We start from the raw sequence: 20,489 nt of genomic DNA on the forward strand, positions 1-20,489 counted from the left end.
ATAGCTGATAAAATGATTTTTACATAAAATCATAACAAGAAAATTGTTAATCTTTGCATTACTTATTCAGCGATTGTGTTATTACGTAAATACATAAACATATATGTCTCATACAATATAATAGATTATATCTTTTATCTAACGTATTACTCTTGTGATATGTGATCTTGGTAAATTGTTGTAACAATTTTTTGACATCATAAAATAATTTCCATAGTCTACGTTTCTTCAAATTGTCTCTATTTTAAGGCCTCTCTAAATAAAATATTGAATTTGGTGTCTTACAAAACGTTCATCTTTCAAGGCGGTGAAGGTAATAATGGAAAGCGAAAAAAAAAATAGAAAATGAGATGCATTCTAGAACTAAACGTTATTTACAAATTAATGAAGAACGGAGATTGTTGATAGTGTAAGAATATCTTAATATTGTCATAAAGACACTCATAGCATCATTTCGTCATCATACGTATATTTCAAAACACTTTATTTACAATACCCGTATTTTAAAGTTTTCTTTCCATCAACAGGCATATATAAAAGCATAAGCATAGGCATATTATAAAGCATATCACGGGGACACCCAATGCAAGGATGATTGAAACGATAAGTGAATTTGATAATATTTCCCTTAATGGAGGAAGGAATTTTAGTTGGGTATTCCTAGTTGACTGGATCCTTGTCGTGATCTTATGTTTAACAGTAATTTTTTATTTAAACAGGGCATTTGCATACATCATAAATTTGGCATTGGAATGGATCGTATGGAAACATTTCAAAGTCAAAATAAATCTGGAATCAATACGGTTCTCATTGTTAGGTGGTCGTATATTTTTTAAAAACTTAACAATAATAGAAAAAGATCATACAACGTCATTTCTACAAGGTTGTATAACGTGGCGATATTGGATTTTTAGGGCAAGACAATCACAGTTTGCAGATGAATCTAAGCATTCTGATGATATAGAACAAGAAGAATCGGGAAATGAGAAACTACCATGTAGATTTCTGATTGAATGTGATGGTGTTGAGATTTTCGCGTATAATAGGAAGGTATCCTATGACAATATTATAAATCTCTTCTCAAAGGAGGAGAAACAGAAATTTTCAAAATTCCTTTCAGAAAATAATTTTAGTGATTATGGCACTGGTTGTGATGATCTTACGAGTTCTAATAATATGGATCAAAAAGAATCCTTCAATTCTACTAGCAATAGTGCTAGCGAAGAAACCAAAATAGATGAAGATGTAGAGCACTCTAGTGATTTACCCAATGATTCCCTAGGGTCTGGAACACATAATGACAGAACATTCAGTCAACCGCAGAAAAAACTTAATTCATATTCATTTTTAAAGTTCTTACCAATAGAATTGAAATTGAAACACGTTTCTGTTGTTTTAGGAAATAAATTTACGCCTTCTTTGATTGTGTTAAGTGCTGATAGTGGTTGTGGTAACGTTGATTACAGACTCCCTGACTCAAAATTAGATATTTTCACTATGAGTTACAAATTACAATTTAAGAACATGGTAGTCGCAATGAAACCGAATATTGGATATAATGAAGAGGTATCAATTAAATTTAAATTGAATAAAGGGAAGTTATCAAAACTTTGGAAAAGATTTTCTGTCGTCACTGGACTGATTACTAGACCTTTGGGTTTGACTCACAAAAAGAACAAGAATGAAGCAACGGATGCCATCTTTTTCCAAAAATGGCAAGGTTTATCCTTATACAAAGGTGTGGGAAGAGAAAGCATAAATAATGAACTTGATGATATTGAGTTCGATTTTACAAGTCATGAATATGCAAAATCTTCTACGATAGTAAAATCACCCAACGTTGATATTACCTATGAAGTAGCAATTCCCGGTCTGGTGCCTCATGGAGCTCATAGAACCATATCAGGTGTCGATGGACCGGATGTTGGTAATAATGGTGCGCCCCCGACGAACCATTTAGACATGCAAATTAACGGTGGTTCCATCTCATATGGGCCATGGGCACAGAGACAACTAGGTCATATTCAGGCTTTGCTAATGCCATCCGTCTTCAAATCTCAGAAACCTGTTCAAAAATTATCGCCAGGTTCGAGAAGAATATATACTATTTTTAGTATGTCAATTGCCATGTTAGATGATACTACGTGGCGTGTGCCAACTAGGGAATCCAGTAAGGATGTGGCATTTTTAACACATTATAAAGAAACGAAGGATGAGTATAGACCATTTGGGTGGACAGATTTAAAATTTTCTAAGGATTCTAGTGCTGAGGTAATGTTTGTTCTAAGTCCGACAGCCGAAGGTATTAAAAATAATATTAATATACATCTTGTTAATAATGAAATTAGGTCGAGTGTAAATCATGATATTTTCCTAAAATGCCAATACTTTGATTTTGGTTTTCTTATGCATTATCCTTTAGGTTGGAATGAACAATACAAATGGAAGGTCACTATGTCATCAGCCCAGTCAGAGATTTTCCTACTGAGGGAGCATATGACATTAATTAGTGATATTGTTACAGATTTTACTGCTAGTTCATCGTCAATATATGAACAATTCAGACCATCATTATTTGAATTATCGTGGCTTATGGACGGTTATTCGATCTACTTAAACGTTAATGATCATAACATTATAAATAATCCGCTAGATTTTAACGAAAACTGTTATTTGTCACTTCATGGTGATAAATTAACGATTGACGTATCCGTCCCAAATGTTAGCATTACGAATACATGCTCTAAGATTGATTACAAGATATTCACGCCAATGTATAGATTGTTACTAAATGCTCCACCTTGGAATACTCTTAACGAATTTATGAAACATAAAGAAGTGGGTAGATCATATGATTTTACAGCTAGCGGTTCTTATGTTCATTACATGAGATTAGGTATTGACAACGTTGATGAGATAATAATTGATTGTGTGAGTAAATCTACAACACTTCATTGTTACGGGTTTGTGATTAGATATATTATGAATGTGCAGGCAAATTATTTTGGTGATTTCTCTCACTTCATCACGTCCGAGGAATATACGGAGAATTTAATTTCGTCAAACACTAACGATTTTATACCCAGTACAGACATTGATGATGGTGGTTCATTTTCAGGAATGGCTACAAATTTTAACAAGAACGCTGATATTAATGTAAAAAACAAGAATATATCACCTTCTCAACTCAAAAGGACCGAAAACGAATCAGAAGTTTGGTTTACATTTTCCGTGATTGAGGGTGCATTGATTCTTCCAGAAACAAATTACAATGCCGATCCGTGTATTGGTATGCATTTTAGTGAACTTGTGGTCGACATAAGAAACAATAGTTATTACATGGATATTTTGGCAACAATAGATAATATCACTCTGAGAAGATTCATGGGCAAACAATCTAACGACATTTATGAATGTGTTCGGAAAAACAATGGAACAGATTATTCTAGTTTTGGTACCTTGTCCGCATTATCTGTTGCTGGGCATAGAATGTATGGACTACCCCCCGAAGAACATACTTATTTTTGTAAATGGGGTATTGATATTGGTGATATTAATATTAATTCTACTTTAGAAATTGTCAAAGGTCTTGGTCTTGCAATTCAAAAGATTAAATTTGGTCATGATGACCTGGAAAATATTCTACTATATCAGAAGGATATAGTTGATGATATGACATCGGTTACACTCAATGTTAGTTCGCTTGAAATTGTTTTGAATACACCAGAGCCAAAGTCATTTTTATCATTTAGATTGAATGACCTATGTGTCAGTTCTATTGATTTCATGAACGATAGATATTCTAACAGACAAGATATTACATTGCCAAACTTGAAGGTATCCCTTTATGCATTTACAGCAGAAAATGAAATCGTATGTTTTTTTAACTTTGAAACGAAATTTAACTTTAGTAATTTTTCGAAGACCAAAGATTTCCGTGAAAATATTATCAAACAAAGGAATTATATCACAATGAGTGATTCTGCCTTCCATAGAGTATCATTTTTATTACCAGAAGAATATCAAAATTTATCTGTATATAACGACCGGTTTGGGGATATTGTCCCATCGTGCTCACTGCCGTCATTAGCTTTACCCGTTTTACCAGAGACGATTGACATTATAATTGAAGAATTTTTGGGAGAATATTCCTCACTGTTAGAAGTTCTATCTCCTGTTAAGAGTGACTTCGAGAACCAAACCTCAGATACAGGGTATCTCACAAAAACATCAACTAAACAATCTGATTTCACTGTAATGAAACGTGTAGATATGGCTTCTTTGAACAACAATATTATGGATATGGGTGACGAAATGAGTATCGACCAATCTGACTTAGTTTTTGATATTAGCTATATTTCCATGGAATTAAATCCTAACGTAGGGAAATATTTACAACAATTTTTGAAAGATTTCTATACTGAGTCTATAATTGGTGTTTTAGATGGTATAGAAATTGGTATTGTCAATAATTTGGGAAAGCTAAATGAAGGTAGTTCTATTATTACAAATGTTAAATTGAGAATTTTATATTTTGACATATTCTGGGGTATTAAAGAAGAAAGTGGTATAGAATTATTCCTGGACAAAATTGATTTTGAGATGTCAGAGAGGGAAATTGAAGAAAATAGGGAGAAAAGGGTCAAGGACCTCACATTATTGATGAAATCTAAATCTGTCAGAATAACCATTAATGAGCGGGATACAAAAGTTCTCGAGGAAGAAAGACCACCTGCTTTGTCACTTGTCATGGAGGGTGCAGAAGCCTGGTCTACTACAACTGAGGATCAGACAAACTCGGTCAAGATCACGTCAATTGATTTTACTGTGGACGAATCACAAGTTGAATGGTTATTCGAATTTTTTAGTGTTCAAGATAAATTTATCAAAGAGGTTACAGAGACGTTTAACAACATCCAAACATTGAGAACCGGATCTCGTAAATCTTTAATATCTAAATTAACTGCTGCAAGCGAACATTACCAGATTAGCCACGATTCTTATGTTATTACTAAACCTGCATTTATAATGAGATTATCTCGAGGACATATTAGAGAAAATCGAAGTTGGAAAATTATTACCCGTCTACGTCATATTTTGACCTACCTTCCAGATAATTGGGATCAAACTATTGATTCGTCATTCAAGGATAAAAAGGTTAACACATTAAAGGATGCAAAGGAAATATTTATGAATGTGTTTTCCAATTGGAGAAACTGGGAATTTTCAGATGTGGCAAGATCCTACATATATAACAAATTATTTTTGGAAGGACAAACTAAACAAAATGAGAATTCGTTAAGGAGAATTGTTAAAGCGAGTATAGCGTCATTTTTTATCACTGTTTATACAAAAGGCTATGAAGTGGATCATAATTTTGTTGTTACAGACGCAGATTTTTTGTTAGAACAAACACCTCAATTTTCTGAACTTGGTATCAATCGTGAGAAATTCATCAATGTAACCGGTAAGATAGGAACTATTAAGGGTAAATTCAGTGACAAGCTAATTAAAATGCAAGAATTACTTCCAGTACTTAAGAGCGAAGATGAGAATCAATTAAAACGAGTCAGTACACTTTCAAAAACATTTAAATTAAACGTTGCTATGCTTTTTGGTCATAGTGAATTACAGTTGGTAGTTGGAAAAACTAACATAGTTAATACGATCAATGGGGGGACCGTAAGTATGTTATGGGAAAGTCCAAAAGAATATACATCGCACGCAGGTTCCATAATTTTATTTTCAGAAACTTCAGAACTGTGGCTAAAGCACAGAGGTGTGGTTCTTGCCGAGGGTCAATTCCATGATTTGTCCGTATCGGCCACTGCAGAATCTTGGTCAAATCAACCAACTTTTGTTATTAATGCGCAATGTAGTGATTTACATTTAAGAGCAATGGCTAATACTGATGTGTTAGTAAAGTCGATTGGTGAAATAGAAGCAACGATCCAACAAATAAAGAAAACTTGGAAACCTTCAAAAAAGACGATCAATAGTTCGTATCTTAATGACCACAAGATAAATGCAGAAATACTTTTCTTTTTATCCAATGTCAGTGTTGAAGTAATGCCCCTTTCACCATTTCAATGTCGTAGTGAGATTAGAAAGGTCGAAATTATCTTTAAAAAATATGATACTCAAGATATTATCCTTAATGTTTGGGATACGGATATCTATGTAAGCTCCAACTTCACAAAACAACAATATTTCAGAATATCATTGGGGGATTTACAACTGAAATATGACATTAATAATGAACAAAGTACAAGTTTCAATATTGGCTTGTCGGCTTCTATTGCAAAATTGACTTTCTCGGAACCTCACAGAATGATCTCAAGTTTCCTGCAAGATGAACGTATTGCATCTCAGAGTTTTGCCCAATTTGAGAAATTAATTCCAATCTTTCAAAGATTAGCTGTTGGGAAAGACTATTCTTCTTCAAATAAGAAGAGGTGCATTTTTGATGCTGATATAACATATCTAGGTATTTTGATTCCTATATCCACCACTTTCTTTGTTCTGGAATTCCATTCCCTGCTTGGGTCGTATGCAGATCTCGACGATATTAAAGGCGAGAATGACGATGAAGTCTCTGGACAGCTGTCAGCCCAAAATATATTGTTCTTGATTAAAGATCGTGATGTTCCTTCAGGATTATCTAAGATACTGGATTTATCATTGAAGTTTTCAACGACTCAGAAGGCAGCAGATTCCGACAAATCATTTGAACTGGAGAGTAATCATTTCAGAGTCTGCTTCTCACCGTTCTCGTTCGTCCGTTTAATTTGGGGTAACCATCAACTGATGACCTTGTATGATTATTATAGAGAGAACAGAATTCAGAATTTATGGAATTACAAAACACTTAATGATATCATGAAGACGGATAATACCGGGACATCTGAATCACCTTTGAAACTATCCTCTATCCATATTCTTTCCTACAATTTCTGTGTTGGTTGGATCTTCCAGGATCGAAGTGGTAAGGAACCAGGTGTTATGTTAGGATTCAGCAGGCTATTTTCAGCTTATGAAAAGGGTTTTGGTAAATTAACTCTGATAGAAGCATTTCTTTCAGTAGCTAACGGAAATACTTCATCGACTTTTTATTCACAAGGTAACGAAAAAGAACGTATAAATAGAAGTTATTTGCCCAATATGCAAATTTCTTATTGGTTCGAAAAAATAGATGAATTGAGAGATGTTTATGTTAGATTTCGTGGTGAAGCGCTGGACGTTAATTTTTTACCATTGGTTATTGAAGTTATTGAGTCGTGTGTTAAATCGATGGAACTTTTCCAGCACTTGAAACATAGCTTGATTAAAATGCAACCGTCGAAGAACAAAAAGAAAAACACTGATCACAAGTCTATGGATCCGACCAAAACTTTTGCACCTCTGTTTTCAGGTATAAGGTCTATCAACTGTCAATTCCAATATGATGGTGGTGTTTTCAAGGTTTATTCAATTCACGATTATGAGTCAAAATTAGATCCATCTTTCGAAGTTAAGAGCCCGGGTGTACAAATATATCTAAATTATAAACATTACCCAGATGCCAAGAAACCTCATTGGATAAGAGGGTTGGTTAATATTGAAAGTACATATAATCTTCTTTATGCGAAATGTGCACCCCTAATTGCTGCATTTATTGTGCAACTGCAAAATATTGTTACAAGATATAATGATAATGAAAAACTTGAAATGAAGAAACCAGTTATTAAACCTACATCTACAAACTCTAGTATTGACTACAAGCGTTTACTAGATCCATTCGATATGGCATTTAAGATTACATCGGACGAACAAAAATTAAGCTTAAGTTGTGAACCTAAAGCCAAGGTTCAGTCTGACATTGGTTTTGGTTCTTTTACATTCGACATAACTACAAATGAGAAAGAAGATTCTGATCCATTTAACATATCCTTGGTTATTAAAAATACAGAGGCGTCAATTAAGCATGTCTTTTCTAGAGAAGCAAGTACCTCGTTCAATGTCGATTTAATAAATTTGACAATGATATTTACACATCCTGACGTTATTAATATATTCGGTTTAGGTCTTATTTCTGACGTGAACGTGTATTTCAATATGAAGCAACTCCAAAATCTCTATCTATTTTTAGATATTTGGATGTTAAGCAGTCTTTTGAGGAGCAAGCCACTTCGAAATATATCAAGAGAAAGTAGTCATCTTTCTATCCCAAAGGTCGCCAGTATTAATATTGATACACCATGGTCGTTCACATTAATCTTTACAAATATAAATGGGGATGTTGATTTAGGTTCTTCGTTAGGTCTGATCTCTTTGAAATTGAAGAGGACATGGGTAGCTTCAGATCATTATCAGGATAAGAGGCAATTACTTTACACATTCATTGATGATATTCGCTTACTATCCAAGGGTAGATTGAGTGGTGTCTTAGAGGTGATTGGTGCTTCTTCAATTATTGAGGTTAACTGGCCAAATGAGTTGTTTGAACACAAGTACCCACTGGTGTCACTTTCGGCTAATATTGATAATATTTCTGTAAAAGCTGCATTTGATTATCACATGTTCCTTATTGGTACGATATTTAATACAAAGTTCCATCTACATAGTGAAATGGATATCAATAACATTATGCCTGATTTACTAAAGGTACGCGTTACCTGTGAATCTATCAATGTTTGTTCAACAGCTTTGGTGGCAGCCAACATTGTTGATCTGTACAATACTATAATGCGTATGAGACAAGACAATAAGATTTCATATCTAGAAACATTACGGGAATCTAATTCGTCTGAGACAAGAAACCAAGATACGTATAGTGACGTTATTAAATCATTAAATCTTTTGCAAACAGATGTTTCTGTGGATATCTCCACTCTAAACATACAAATATCTCCAATTTCCTTATATGATATTGAAGTTCTAGTGATTAATATTGGTAAATTATCTGCAAGTTCCGGGACACATTCTGGTCCAAAAGTCAAAACAGACCTTAGCTTACTTGTTCGTGATGCCTACGTTGCATTATCTACATCTAAGAAGGAAATGGATGAAGACACAGTATCAAAAATTTCTGTTGAACAATATATGGAATATGCCTCACATATCACAGGGGGTACGATTGTTGAAATGCCAATGGTCGATATAAGTATGACGACATGGCAAGAAGGAGATAGTAATATTTTGGAATTTATATATGACTGTACCTTTGGTGAAAAAGTTGGTGTTAAATGGAATTTAGGTCCAGTCAATTTCATAAAGGAAATGTGGGCTACACATGTAAGAGCCATGGCAGTGCGTCACTCACAAAATGTTGCCGACATTGCTCTGGATAATGAAGAAGACGTCGAGAAAAGATTGAAAGAGGAAGAAAGTATTTCTAAGTTCATTTATGTTGCGCTCCGTGATCCGAAAATTGATATGCCTCAGATTAAAGATTTAGGTGATGCTACCCCACCATTAGAATGGTTTGGTGTTAACAGAAAAAGACTACCGATGTTTACTCATCTAACAGTAATAAAACCCGTGCAACAGATTGTGCACACTGCCGAACAACAATACGCTAGTATTATCGGACATTCTCAATAGTTACCATAGTTTAATATGGACAATCTAAGAACTTAATATATATAACTGTAATACTTTATTTTTTTTAAGATTATATTCATATATATATATTCTTGAGGGTTCCATAGTTCGTTTCATAAATATCCAACGCACGCATCTAGACACTCTCTCCAAAAATGTCTTCGTTCTGTAGGGTGACACTTTTTGTCATATTATCCCTCTTATATATACCAACAAGTTGTTGAGCTAGTTCAAACATGTTGTTTCTTAACGAAATAACAACAAATTGAGCATTCTTCGTACTTTCCTTTATATAATTTGCAACAATAGAAACGTTCCTAAAATCAAGAGCTGCATCAATTTCGTCCATTACATATAATGGTGTTGGCTTGTACTTGTGCAAAGCAAATACCAAAGCTAATGAACTCAGTGTTTTTTCACCTCCTGACAGATTGGTAATGTTTCTCCAACTCTTCCTGGGTGGCATCACGCTGAATGTAACACCTTCTGAAAAAGGATCTAAACTATCAACCAATTCCAATTCTGCATTACCACCCATTGTGATCATTTGGTACATTTCCTTCAATGTCATTGAAATGATACCAAAACCTTTCATGAACTCATCGTATCTTTTAGTTTTTAAATCTTCTAGTATCTTTCCAATCTTATCCCTTTTTTCAATAGCATCATTTAGGTCATTTTTCCTGCTTCTATATTCAATTAATCTTTTTACATACTCCTCTAAGATGTCAATATTTGCGTTGGTGGTATTGAGGTACTCCTCCAGGGCAATGATTTCTTGGTCTAATCTATCCTTGTCAATATTCTGAAGATCAGACTCGCTTAGTTTTTGTATGCCTTCAGAAATTTCACCCTGTGGCGCGTCGACATCCATGGAATCATCATTAATGTTGTTATTATTACCATCATCATTTTTTTCAGGATAGTTAACATTAGGCTCGGTATGTTCATTTGTATTTGTTTGCGTACTGGGTGATCCATTGGAGGTATTTTCCTTGGATAATATTTCATCTGTTCCTTTAGATAAATTTTCAGTTTTTTCTTCATCTAACTGTTGTAAAATTTTTGTTACATCTCTTATCGATAAATTATTCAAATCCGTATCAAAATCCTTGATTTCTTTTTTCACATAATTGACGAGTTTGTTTAATTTTTCTAATTTGTTCTCGACTTCAAGTTTAAACGATTGGTACTGGTTCTGATCTAATTCAAATTCAGATATTTTTTCTTTGAGCTCCTTGATTTTATCGTCCGCATCTTCTTTTTTGGTTAGCATGCTCTCTAGAGCAATTTCTAATTGTGAAATGATTTCTTTTGTCTCTAAAAGATGACTTTCTAACTTAGTTATCTCTATTTCGCTCGAATTCAGTTCAATCATTGTAGTGTCAAGTGTTTTCTTCAATTTCTTGATCTCATTTCCTTTTTTCTTTATCTCTGATTTTTTCTTTTTTAATTTACGTTGTGTGGTGTCGATTCGATCTGAAAGCGAAGTTACTTTTGAATTTTGCAATTGCAAATTTATCCCACCAATTTCCATGATCTTCTCCCTTAATTGTTGAAGTTTTTCTTGAGTTTTCTTGGTTTGATTTTCTAAGTCGGATAGTTCCTTTCTAAGATTATTAAGCTTTCCCTCGGCTTCATTGACCTCGTCATTATTGTTTTGGGCGGTCGCATATGATGTGAGTTTTTGTTCAAGACTTTTATTAAGAATCTGAACTTCACTTTTTAAGGAGTCTAGATCTAAGGATAACTTCGATATTTCCAATTCAACTAGAGGTTCCCTATCCTTTAGCCTTGTGAGTTCCATTTCCATTTCGTGGTATGTATCATTTGCTACTTTAAAATTCTTTTCTCTCTCGTCTAGTTCATTTTCAATCTTATGTACGTCGTCAGCAGTATACATTTCCATCTGAACAGTAGATTTATCTCCCAATTTCATCAAACCACGTGATACCTGGTTCCCACCACCACTCATTGTACCAGAAATATCAATGAGTTGACCATCTAGAGTAACGACTCTGTACCTCCTCTTGCCATAAGCAACGTTATTTGCCTGGTTAAGATCCTTGGCAACCAAAGTATCTCTTAGAACTGAATAGAAGGCCTGAATAAACTTTTCTTGTTGTGGCTGTATAAGATCGAATAGACGGGGTACATCAATTGGAGTTTGAATTGGATTGGTGTTCATATGTCTTAATTTATCCAATAAGATAAACCTTGCATAACCTAATTTATTCTTTCTCAAATATTCGATACATTGTTGGCCACATTCAACTGTCTCCACAACTATATCATCTAGACGAGGACATGCAGTTGAGATAGCAATATCATATTTTTTAGGTATAATACCCAAATCACCTAATCTACCGTGGAAACCAGATATACGACCAGATTTTTGCAATCTTGAAAGTGCTGCAAAAACCTTATTTTTATTTTGAACGCTAGATAGAGCAGATCTTGCCTCGGCAGCTCGTTGTCTTTGTGTGTTTAGTACAGACTGCATATCTTTCAATTTTTCTTTAGCTGTTCTACATTCTCTTTCACCTACAGATATTTCTTTCTTTAAAGCTTGTTGTTCGTCAATTAGTTTTTCGTCCATTTTTTGGTTCTCATCAATAGCTTGTGCCTTGGAGTTGATCTCGCTCTTAGTATTAGCTATATCTTTCTCCAAGTCCATCTGCACTTCTTGTAGGACGGATATCTCGGATTCCATCAGTTGTATCTGTAGTGTTTTCTCCTGCATCTTAACTTTCCATGGTTCTAATTCGTTTTCATATTTTGTGATATCTTCGGATATGTTGCTAGTTTTTTCCTTTAAGGAAATTTTAATATTTTCCAATTTGATTTTCTCTTCTTCCAACTCAGTATTTAAGTTCTGTAATATTTCTTCATCCTCTGTAGACTCTTCTTCAAAATTTGACAACTGTGTCTCGCATTCGCTAATCTTCTCTTGTGTTGATTTTAGAGACTTTTCAGCTTTTCTTTTCTTGTGTGATAAATTTTTCAACATTTCTTCAACGGATACTTCCTTCGTTTTTTTCTCTCTTTTGTCCTTATTCATATCTTTCTCTTCGGAAGCAATTTTATTTAATTCTTTATTCTTTCGATCATGTGATTCTACCAGTGAAGAAATCTGTTGTTGTTGAGACTCAAATTTTTCCTTTTCTCGTTCTAACTGTGAATTCAATTCGGTGACCTTATCTAAAGAATTCTTCAACTTCATATTGGATTCGAATATTTGAAGTTGTAATTTCTTTGATCTAGCTAAAGTAAGTTGTTTCTCCTTTTTTAAATATTCAAGTGCTGCATCTTTATCCTTTTCTAACGACGTCTTATCTCGATCGACGATTTCAAATCTGTTCTCTTTTTCAATACAGATATCGTTTAAAGATTCCATCTCTGCCGCATTCTGTTCAATCAAGGGTTTATACTTAGTTGTACCGATTATATCCTCCAAATATTCCAGCAAACCGTCGTCATTATTCTTCTCGGCCTTGGCTTTCATTTGTGAAATATTTTCAACTTCACCTTGTAGAATTAAAAATCTTTTATGATCTAAGTCAATACCTTCTTGTTTCAATAACTCTGTTACAGTTTTATAGTTACTTTCTTTGCCATTAATATAATATTTAGAAGAGTTGTTTTTAAAAGCTCTTCTGGTAATGACTAAATCGCCCTTCTCAGTATCAACCTTTGTTGAACCATCCGGGAGGTCGTTGACATATTGAAAATGAACCTCTATTGAACATGACGGAAGATTTGGATATTTTTCAGATTTATGAATCAAGTCAGCCAATCTATCTTGTCTCATCTTATTCGCACGAAATCCAAAAACAAATAACATTGAATCAATAACATTTGATTTCCCGGAACCGTTAGGGCCAACGATTGCAGAAAAACTAGTACTAAATGGGCCAACTACTTGTCTCCCAGCGTACGATTTAAAATCATTTAAAACCAATTTATTAATATATAATCTTCCTTCCTTTTTCAGTTTCAAATTGTGTGCACTATATAATTTCTGTAATTCAACTCTACTGTTTTTAATTGGTGATAATTGAATCAATTCTAATTTTCTGGTAGGTGATCTACCTTGAGATCTGCCAGGTGATCTCGGTGGTGATTGTGAATACGCTTTAATTTTACGCCCAGACCGACTTTGTTGTGTCAATGGAGGTTGTAATGTCGGTACTTGGAGTGATGAAGTTGGATTTGAATTTAACGGCTGTGAAAAGGCAAATCTATTATCGGTTGAGCCAATCACTAATTTTCTAGGTGTCCTAGATTTCGAATAAGATATATTGGATGGCATAGCTTCAATATCGTCATTTTCATCATTTGAAATGCTTTCAGACGTATGGGAATGGGTCGGTGTTACATCCGGAAGTGAGGCAGGTTCGGGCGTTTTTTCTTCTAAATCGCGTTTCTGTTTCTTGCTCAAAGGACTGTCAGACATATTGATACTGTATATGTAGTTATAATGAGTATACTTAACTCTAGTATCAGATGGTCGTGTCACTTTTTATATGTTTGAGAGTTTTAGACTGCGATGGGGGTTTGTTTATATTGCAGATTAATTGACTACAGATCCATTTGTTTATGTTTCCAAAAAAAGCGTTTCGCCTTTTTTTTTTTCACGTAATTTATTGAATGTATTGAAATGCATCGAATAACAAAGAGTTCAGATAAAACTATCAGGACCTGCAAATTTAAGGGAAGCATATGGTGTATAATGTGTTCAGGTTCTATTTTGATTTAAGCGAATAAGGGAATAATTAGAAGAAACATTCCTGCATCTTTTTCTGCGATCTTTATAACGAATTATGGAGGGAAATCCGGTGGTAATTGACAATGGATCCTACAATATCAAATTTGGGTTGGCAGAAGATGGAAAGAACAAACCAATTTGTAAACCATTAATCGCACATAATTGTTTGGTAAAAGATAAATATGGTGTCTCTTATCTTTCGAATCAGGTTGAGAGGATTAAAGATATATCTTCAGCGACCATAAGAAGACCACATGAACTCGGACAATTGGTTTCATGGGAGTTGGAAAGTCACATATGGGATTACTGTCTTTTTAACCCCGATGAATTTGATGGTTTTGATATTATTGATTCATCACAGAAGGATTTGGTTTTGAGTGAAGCTTGTATCACAGTCCCTGAACTAGGTAAGCACACAGATCAAGTTGTGTTTGAAGAATATGATTTTAAAAGTATGTACAAAACATGTACAGCAGGATTTATACCGTTTATTTCTAGTGATAAATACAGAATCATATCAGGAAAGGATATAGACGATTCGTTGGAAACCAAACGCTTTTATGACAATCACGATGATGCAGGTAAAGGTACAAAAAAGGACTATAGAGATTATCAACTTGTGATAGATTCGGGATTTGACTGTACATATATCGTTCCCGTTATAAAAGGTATTCCAGTATATAAGGCTGTTAAGAAGTTAGATATTGGTGGAAGGTTTTTAAATGGACTATTAAAGGAAACTTTATCCTTTCGTCACTATAACATGATGGATGAAAGTATATTAGTCGATGAAATTAAAGAAAAATGTTTATTTGTTAGCCCAACGTCTTATTTTGACAGTTTCAAGAAGAAAGATGAAAGTTCCGTAGTATATGCATTACCCGATTTCCAAACAAGTGTTATGGGGTATGTTGTTGATTCGATTCATCCATTGGCAGATAATGGTCAAAGTATTACGTTAAGAGATGAACTATTCTCAATCCCAGAGACATTTTTCCATCCAGAGATTGCACAATTATTAAAGCCAGGTATTGTAGAGACGATTCTAGAGAGTTTATCGATGTTGCCAGAAGTAATTAGGCCATTAATGGTCAGCAACATAGTTTGTACAGGCGGTAACTTCAATTTACCAAATTTTGGATCAAGATTATGTAGTGAGTTACAAAGACAACTACCAACAGACTGGACATGCCGGATTGCCCTTCCAAAGGGTGACTGTTCGTTATTTGGATGGGAAGCTATGCAAGCATTCGCTCAGACTGAAACGTATAGGAAGAATAGGGTGACAAGAGAGGAATATCTGGAACATGGCGCTGAATGGTGTACAAAGAACAGATTTGGATACCAAACCTGGATATAGCTTGGGCATTTAACTTAGTCTCTCTCTCTCTCTCTCTCTCTCTCCCATTATTAAAGACCTTGTGTTTTTTATTGATATTACCCTCATATTGAATGAAAATTGAACCAAATTCGCAAATTTGCGGATTGTTTTTGGCTTCGAAGACAACTTGCACGCAAGTTTGACGCGCCAATTGTCGTTTTACTCTATAGCGGTGTTGACGAATTTCCTGTTTTGGCGCGGCAAAAAACGATGGGCGCGCACGCGGAGTGCGAAAAGTTGAAAGAACACTCAACTGGGAAAAAGCGATTCTTAATAGTTGATCGACACCTTTAGGAAAAGTGAAGAGATCTCTTATTCAATTTGAGAATGAAGTAATCATCAATTCTCAAAGGGTTTACAAGATGAGAAATGATACATTTCATTTCATGATGTGTACCTTATGATCTCTATATAAACAGTCTGTAATCATATATATTTCTATAACTGACAATAAAAATAAATTGAAACTCTTCTCCAAAGAACTTAACAGTTGTTTATTTGTTTATTTTTGGAAAAACCATAATATAGTTTTGTTTGGTGTTCTATGACATATATATTACTTTAATGCAGCTTATTACTAAAACATATTTGTGTCTCTTAGTATGGCTCCCGTTGCTGACTTTTGCAAGTCAGTTAGCTCAAATAGAGAAAGAATTTGGTATTGAAACCTTTTCTACACCATCTCTAGATAGCAATTTGCAATTGTTAGGAAATATTAGTACATTATCCTTTTACAAATACACTGGACAACAGAATTTTACAGAACAGAATACTAGAAGTTCATTGATCTATTATTCAGATGATATTTTAATAGAATTGATACCAAATGACCAATTAAGTTCTAATGCCATGATAAAGCAAATCGTACCATTACGAGATAATTCATTTGTATTAAATGGTGTAGGAAATCTTTTGAATTATGATCTTTCGAAGCAATTAGTTTACAATCTAACAACGTTATCGGTATACCCTATCTTTAATGAAAGTCTAAATATAGTGTCAACCATTCTGGTGGATAATAATATAGTATATTTTGGTGGTAATTTCACATTCCAAGGATCTAATAGCGCATATACTTGGGATTCAACCAGCAACACTACATATCCTCTATCCTTTGATGGTTTTGGGAAAGACTCTACAATTAATTCCATCGTAAAATTGAATGACGACGAGATTTTATTCACTGGAAATTTCTCCACATTGGGCAATAATACATATCTAACTTCCAGCATTAATAATAATACCAATGTCTTAAATCTAACTAGTATCGAATTAGAACCTTTGGTATCTTTGAAAGCTGCAATCTGGGATGTGGATTCTTCTAGTCAATTTGATTCAAGTAATTTTATTTGTCCTAGTAATAAAAAGGAATCATGGTCTCAATCTGGTACAACAGGTTCTTTTGTTGTTAATTTATCGTACGATGTTACACCATCTAAAATAAGATTATACAACTCTCCAAATACGGACAATGAAGTTTCTTTATTCAGAATTATCACTAATCCATCCAATAGTATTCTAAACTTGACTTATCTAGATCCATTATCAGGAAATTTGCAGTACTGTGATGCCTTTTGTCCATTATTAACGACAAGAATTCTAAATACACAAGCTCAAAACGATTCGTTGACTATAGAGGATAAAGTCACTATAATTAATGGTAATTCCACAGTCGTGAAATGGTCAGATAGATATCAAGATTTCGCCTTCGTCAACCCTGTTGATGTCGAATCATTAACTTTTACAGCATTGGATTCTTATGGCACCAATATCGGACTTGGTGGCTTACAATTATTCCAAGATTCATTCAATAGCTTCGCTAATAATACATTAAATGAACCAAATTGTGATGATGAGTATACCATTACATCTGTATCTCTTTCTGAAAACGATTGGAAAGCAGTATCTAACACAGTAGATTATATTAGCACTTATTATACTCCAAATGTTGATCCAGTGCCTTTTGTTGAGTTTTCTGTTGATTTAGAATACAATGGTGAGTATTCTATTAATATTTATACACCTGGGTGTTCAGATGATGGTACTTGTAGTTCCAGAGGTATTGTTAATATAACAGTTTGGGACACAACTGATAACTCAATAATATCAACAAAGTCTATTTATCAGAACAATAATCAGCTTAAATATGATGAATTATACAGCGGAAATTTGAACATTTCAACATGTCGTATTACTTTAACATATCAAAATGGATTATACGCTAGTACAACACCAGTCACTATTGTTGCTGATAGAGTGAGTGTCTCGATCGTGAAATTGGACACCTCAGACTTAGCTCAATTAACTTCAACCTCTACAAAATCGGTCATTAGTTTGAATGGGTTGCTTCAATATCAGTTATCTAATTTTACTTCGACATTTAGTTCTTCGGAAAGTCCTATTACGGTAACTCCTCTTACCAGTTATGTGAATGCTACGTTTAAAAAAAACTCTTCAATTTTGGCAGAATTATATGATAATAACACGTTACTTTTAGGTAGTGAGGATGAAGGTATTTCGGTAGTAAAATTGAATAACGATTTGTCTTTAGAATCAAACAACGGTTTTGAGGTTAGTGGCAATGTGAATGTATTTGAATGCTTTAGTAATGGTATTTTTATTTCAGGTAGAAATTTAAATGTCTCTGGTGAACAATCCAATAATCTCATTTATAATGGTACTTTCCATACTTTTAAAGCAGATCAAAAGGAAACTTCAACAACATTTGCAAATGTTTCATTTTCTAACTCCGAATTGCTAGTATTAGATAGTAACTTCATTTGGAATGTATCTAGTTCTAGATCTATTACTAACGATTCAAGTCTCTCACTGGGACTTTGGTCTTCAGGAAAGAATTCCCAAGATGATACCTTATTGTATGGCTCAGTCTACCAAAATCAGTTTGCAAATTTAGATTCAGCAGTTTCTATAGATTCAAATGGAACTATCTCTGTTATTGATTTCCCACAAGGGATTTCCCCATATCTAGGTTTGTTTTTGAATTCGTCATCTACTGTCTATGCCTACGAATCGAGAGATAATAATAATAAATTGTATTTCAGTAATAACAAACAGATTAACAATATAACATCATGGGCCGGCCCTATTTCTTCAATGCTATATTCTGGCAACAATTCGATATTAATCGTTGGTACCGTTTCTAGTGGTTCTACTAGTGCGCAACTTACAATTTTAAACACTACTACTTTAACTGTTGTTAATAAAGAGGCATTACAGGGATCTAATTCCAATATAACTTCAATGTTAAATTTTGAGACTAACTCAACTCTTCTTATTGGTGGTAATTTCAATTTATCAAACCCAGATTGTAATGGTATATGTCTATACAACTATGAAACCCAAAAATTCAATTCATTCGCAAATGGTACATTAACAGGTTCCATAACATCCTTACAGTTTTACAATGATAGTTTATTACTAATATCTGGTATATATGATACTACGGACGTTTCTGGTATAACATTATCTCAATATGATATAAAGAAAAATGAATTAACTCCGTTAAGACAAGATAACACAAAATTAAACTCCTTTATTACAGAGGGTGACAGAATTATTTCATGGAACAGTACTACTTTATTCATATACCAGGATAACTCCTGGGTTGATATGCAGATTCCTAATATAAATTCGTCCAGTGTTATTGCTGATGTTTCTCTGTTCTCAGGTTATATCCCCGGTGGATCTCTCTCTAAGAGAGATGGTAGTAACTCCACCAATAAAGTATTAGTAGTAAATGGGCAATTTCATAGTTCACAATATGGGACCATACAATCATTTGTCTATGATTTCGACAAATGGGTTCCATATCTCTCTGTTAAAGCCGGACTGACAGAAGACTTAACAGTTGGACCTAATTTTTTTGTTAATGAAGATACCACGTATTTGTTCAATTCTCCAGTAGTACTACCTAATGCAAACTCTACAATTACTGTACCGAAGACATCAAGCACCTCGTCAGGAACATCGACAAATAGCGCTACAATATCATCATCACCCAAGAAGGCACATGAAGGGACTAAAAAGATACGTCGTGGGTTTGTCGTTTTGGTTGGGTTAGCCCTGGCACTTGGTACTGTCGCAGTACTAGGTTTGTTCGGTGTTCTCCTAGCTGCACTTTTCAGAGATGAAGAGATCAAATACGAACCTCTGACACCTCATATTGGTGAAGATGATATGATAAATACAGTACCTCCAGAAAAGTTAATGAAATTCATCTAGGAAATAAACTATTCGTTCCCAAAATACTTGAAATGGGAAATCCCCCACTGAACAAAGTTACTACCAAAAAGATGTCACTGTAATTCAGATAATATGTCATTCGTGAACTGGCATATATCATATTGACCCTATTCATCCTATGAAACCCTTTGAATCTTGTTTATAAGAGAGTAACTGTTTCAACTATTTATCATGGCTCATTAAACGGTGCATGGGTGTCTCTTGTCAGAGATCCATCGCTTTCGCAGCGCAAAATTTCATTCTAAAAAAAAATTGACGGCCAAAAAAAGAGCGAAAAAAGTTGTTTACAGTTAAGCGAGAGGACCTTCGCCTCTTCAATTAGTGGCAGGCAGACAATGTTTTGGTGACAATTAACTAATCCCAAACACGAAGAGATCGAACAACTGAGATGGCAGAACACCTTGAGGTAGCGTTCATAGTCAATGGCCTGGACTTAACAGTGTCCTCTACAGTATACCATTTACTACGTAGAATTGTATTTATAAAGGTTCATAC

The 20,489-nt window shown here is 34.1% G+C and overlaps 4 protein-coding genes across 4 annotated transcripts; 3 read left to right on the top strand and 1 right to left on the bottom strand.

Annotated features, from left to right (window-relative positions):
• Window positions 1–591: 591 nt before the first annotated feature.
• Window positions 592–9,582, top strand: CSF1 (Csf1p; the record flags this gene model as incomplete). Its single annotated transcript, XM_041551395.1, has 1 exon — window positions 592–9,582. The coding sequence occupies one exon, from the start codon at window positions 592–594 to the stop codon at window positions 9,580–9,582; it is 8,991 nt and encodes a 2,996-aa protein (XP_041407329.1).
• Window positions 9,583–9,718: 136 nt separating this feature from the next.
• SMC4 (condensin subunit SMC4) lies at window positions 9,719–14,038 on the bottom strand (the record flags this gene model as incomplete). Its single annotated transcript, XM_041551396.1, has 1 exon — window positions 9,719–14,038. One exon carries the CDS (start codon window positions 14,036–14,038, stop codon window positions 9,719–9,721), a length of 4,320 nt encoding a protein of 1,439 aa, XP_041407330.1.
• Window positions 14,039–14,405: 367 nt separating this feature from the next.
• Window positions 14,406–15,710, top strand: ARP6 (Arp6p; the record flags this gene model as incomplete). The annotated part of the gene is made up of 1 exon (XM_041551397.1): window positions 14,406–15,710. One exon carries the CDS (start codon window positions 14,406–14,408, stop codon window positions 15,708–15,710), a length of 1,305 nt encoding a protein of 434 aa, XP_041407331.1.
• A 585-nt stretch (window positions 15,711–16,295) lies between these two features.
• On the top strand, window positions 16,296–19,973 carry RAX2 (Rax2p; the record flags this gene model as incomplete). Its single annotated transcript, XM_041551398.1, has 1 exon — window positions 16,296–19,973. The coding sequence occupies one exon, from the start codon at window positions 16,296–16,298 to the stop codon at window positions 19,971–19,973; it is 3,678 nt and encodes a 1,225-aa protein (XP_041407332.1).
• Window positions 19,974–20,489: the final 516 nt, after the last annotated feature.

This window comes from Maudiozyma barnettii (genome assembly GCF_903064755.1).
Source record: "Maudiozyma barnettii strain CLIB 1767 genome assembly, contig: KABA2_06, whole genome shotgun sequence".
Taxonomy (NCBI): Eukaryota; Fungi; Ascomycota; class Saccharomycetes; order Saccharomycetales; family Saccharomycetaceae; genus Maudiozyma; species Maudiozyma barnettii.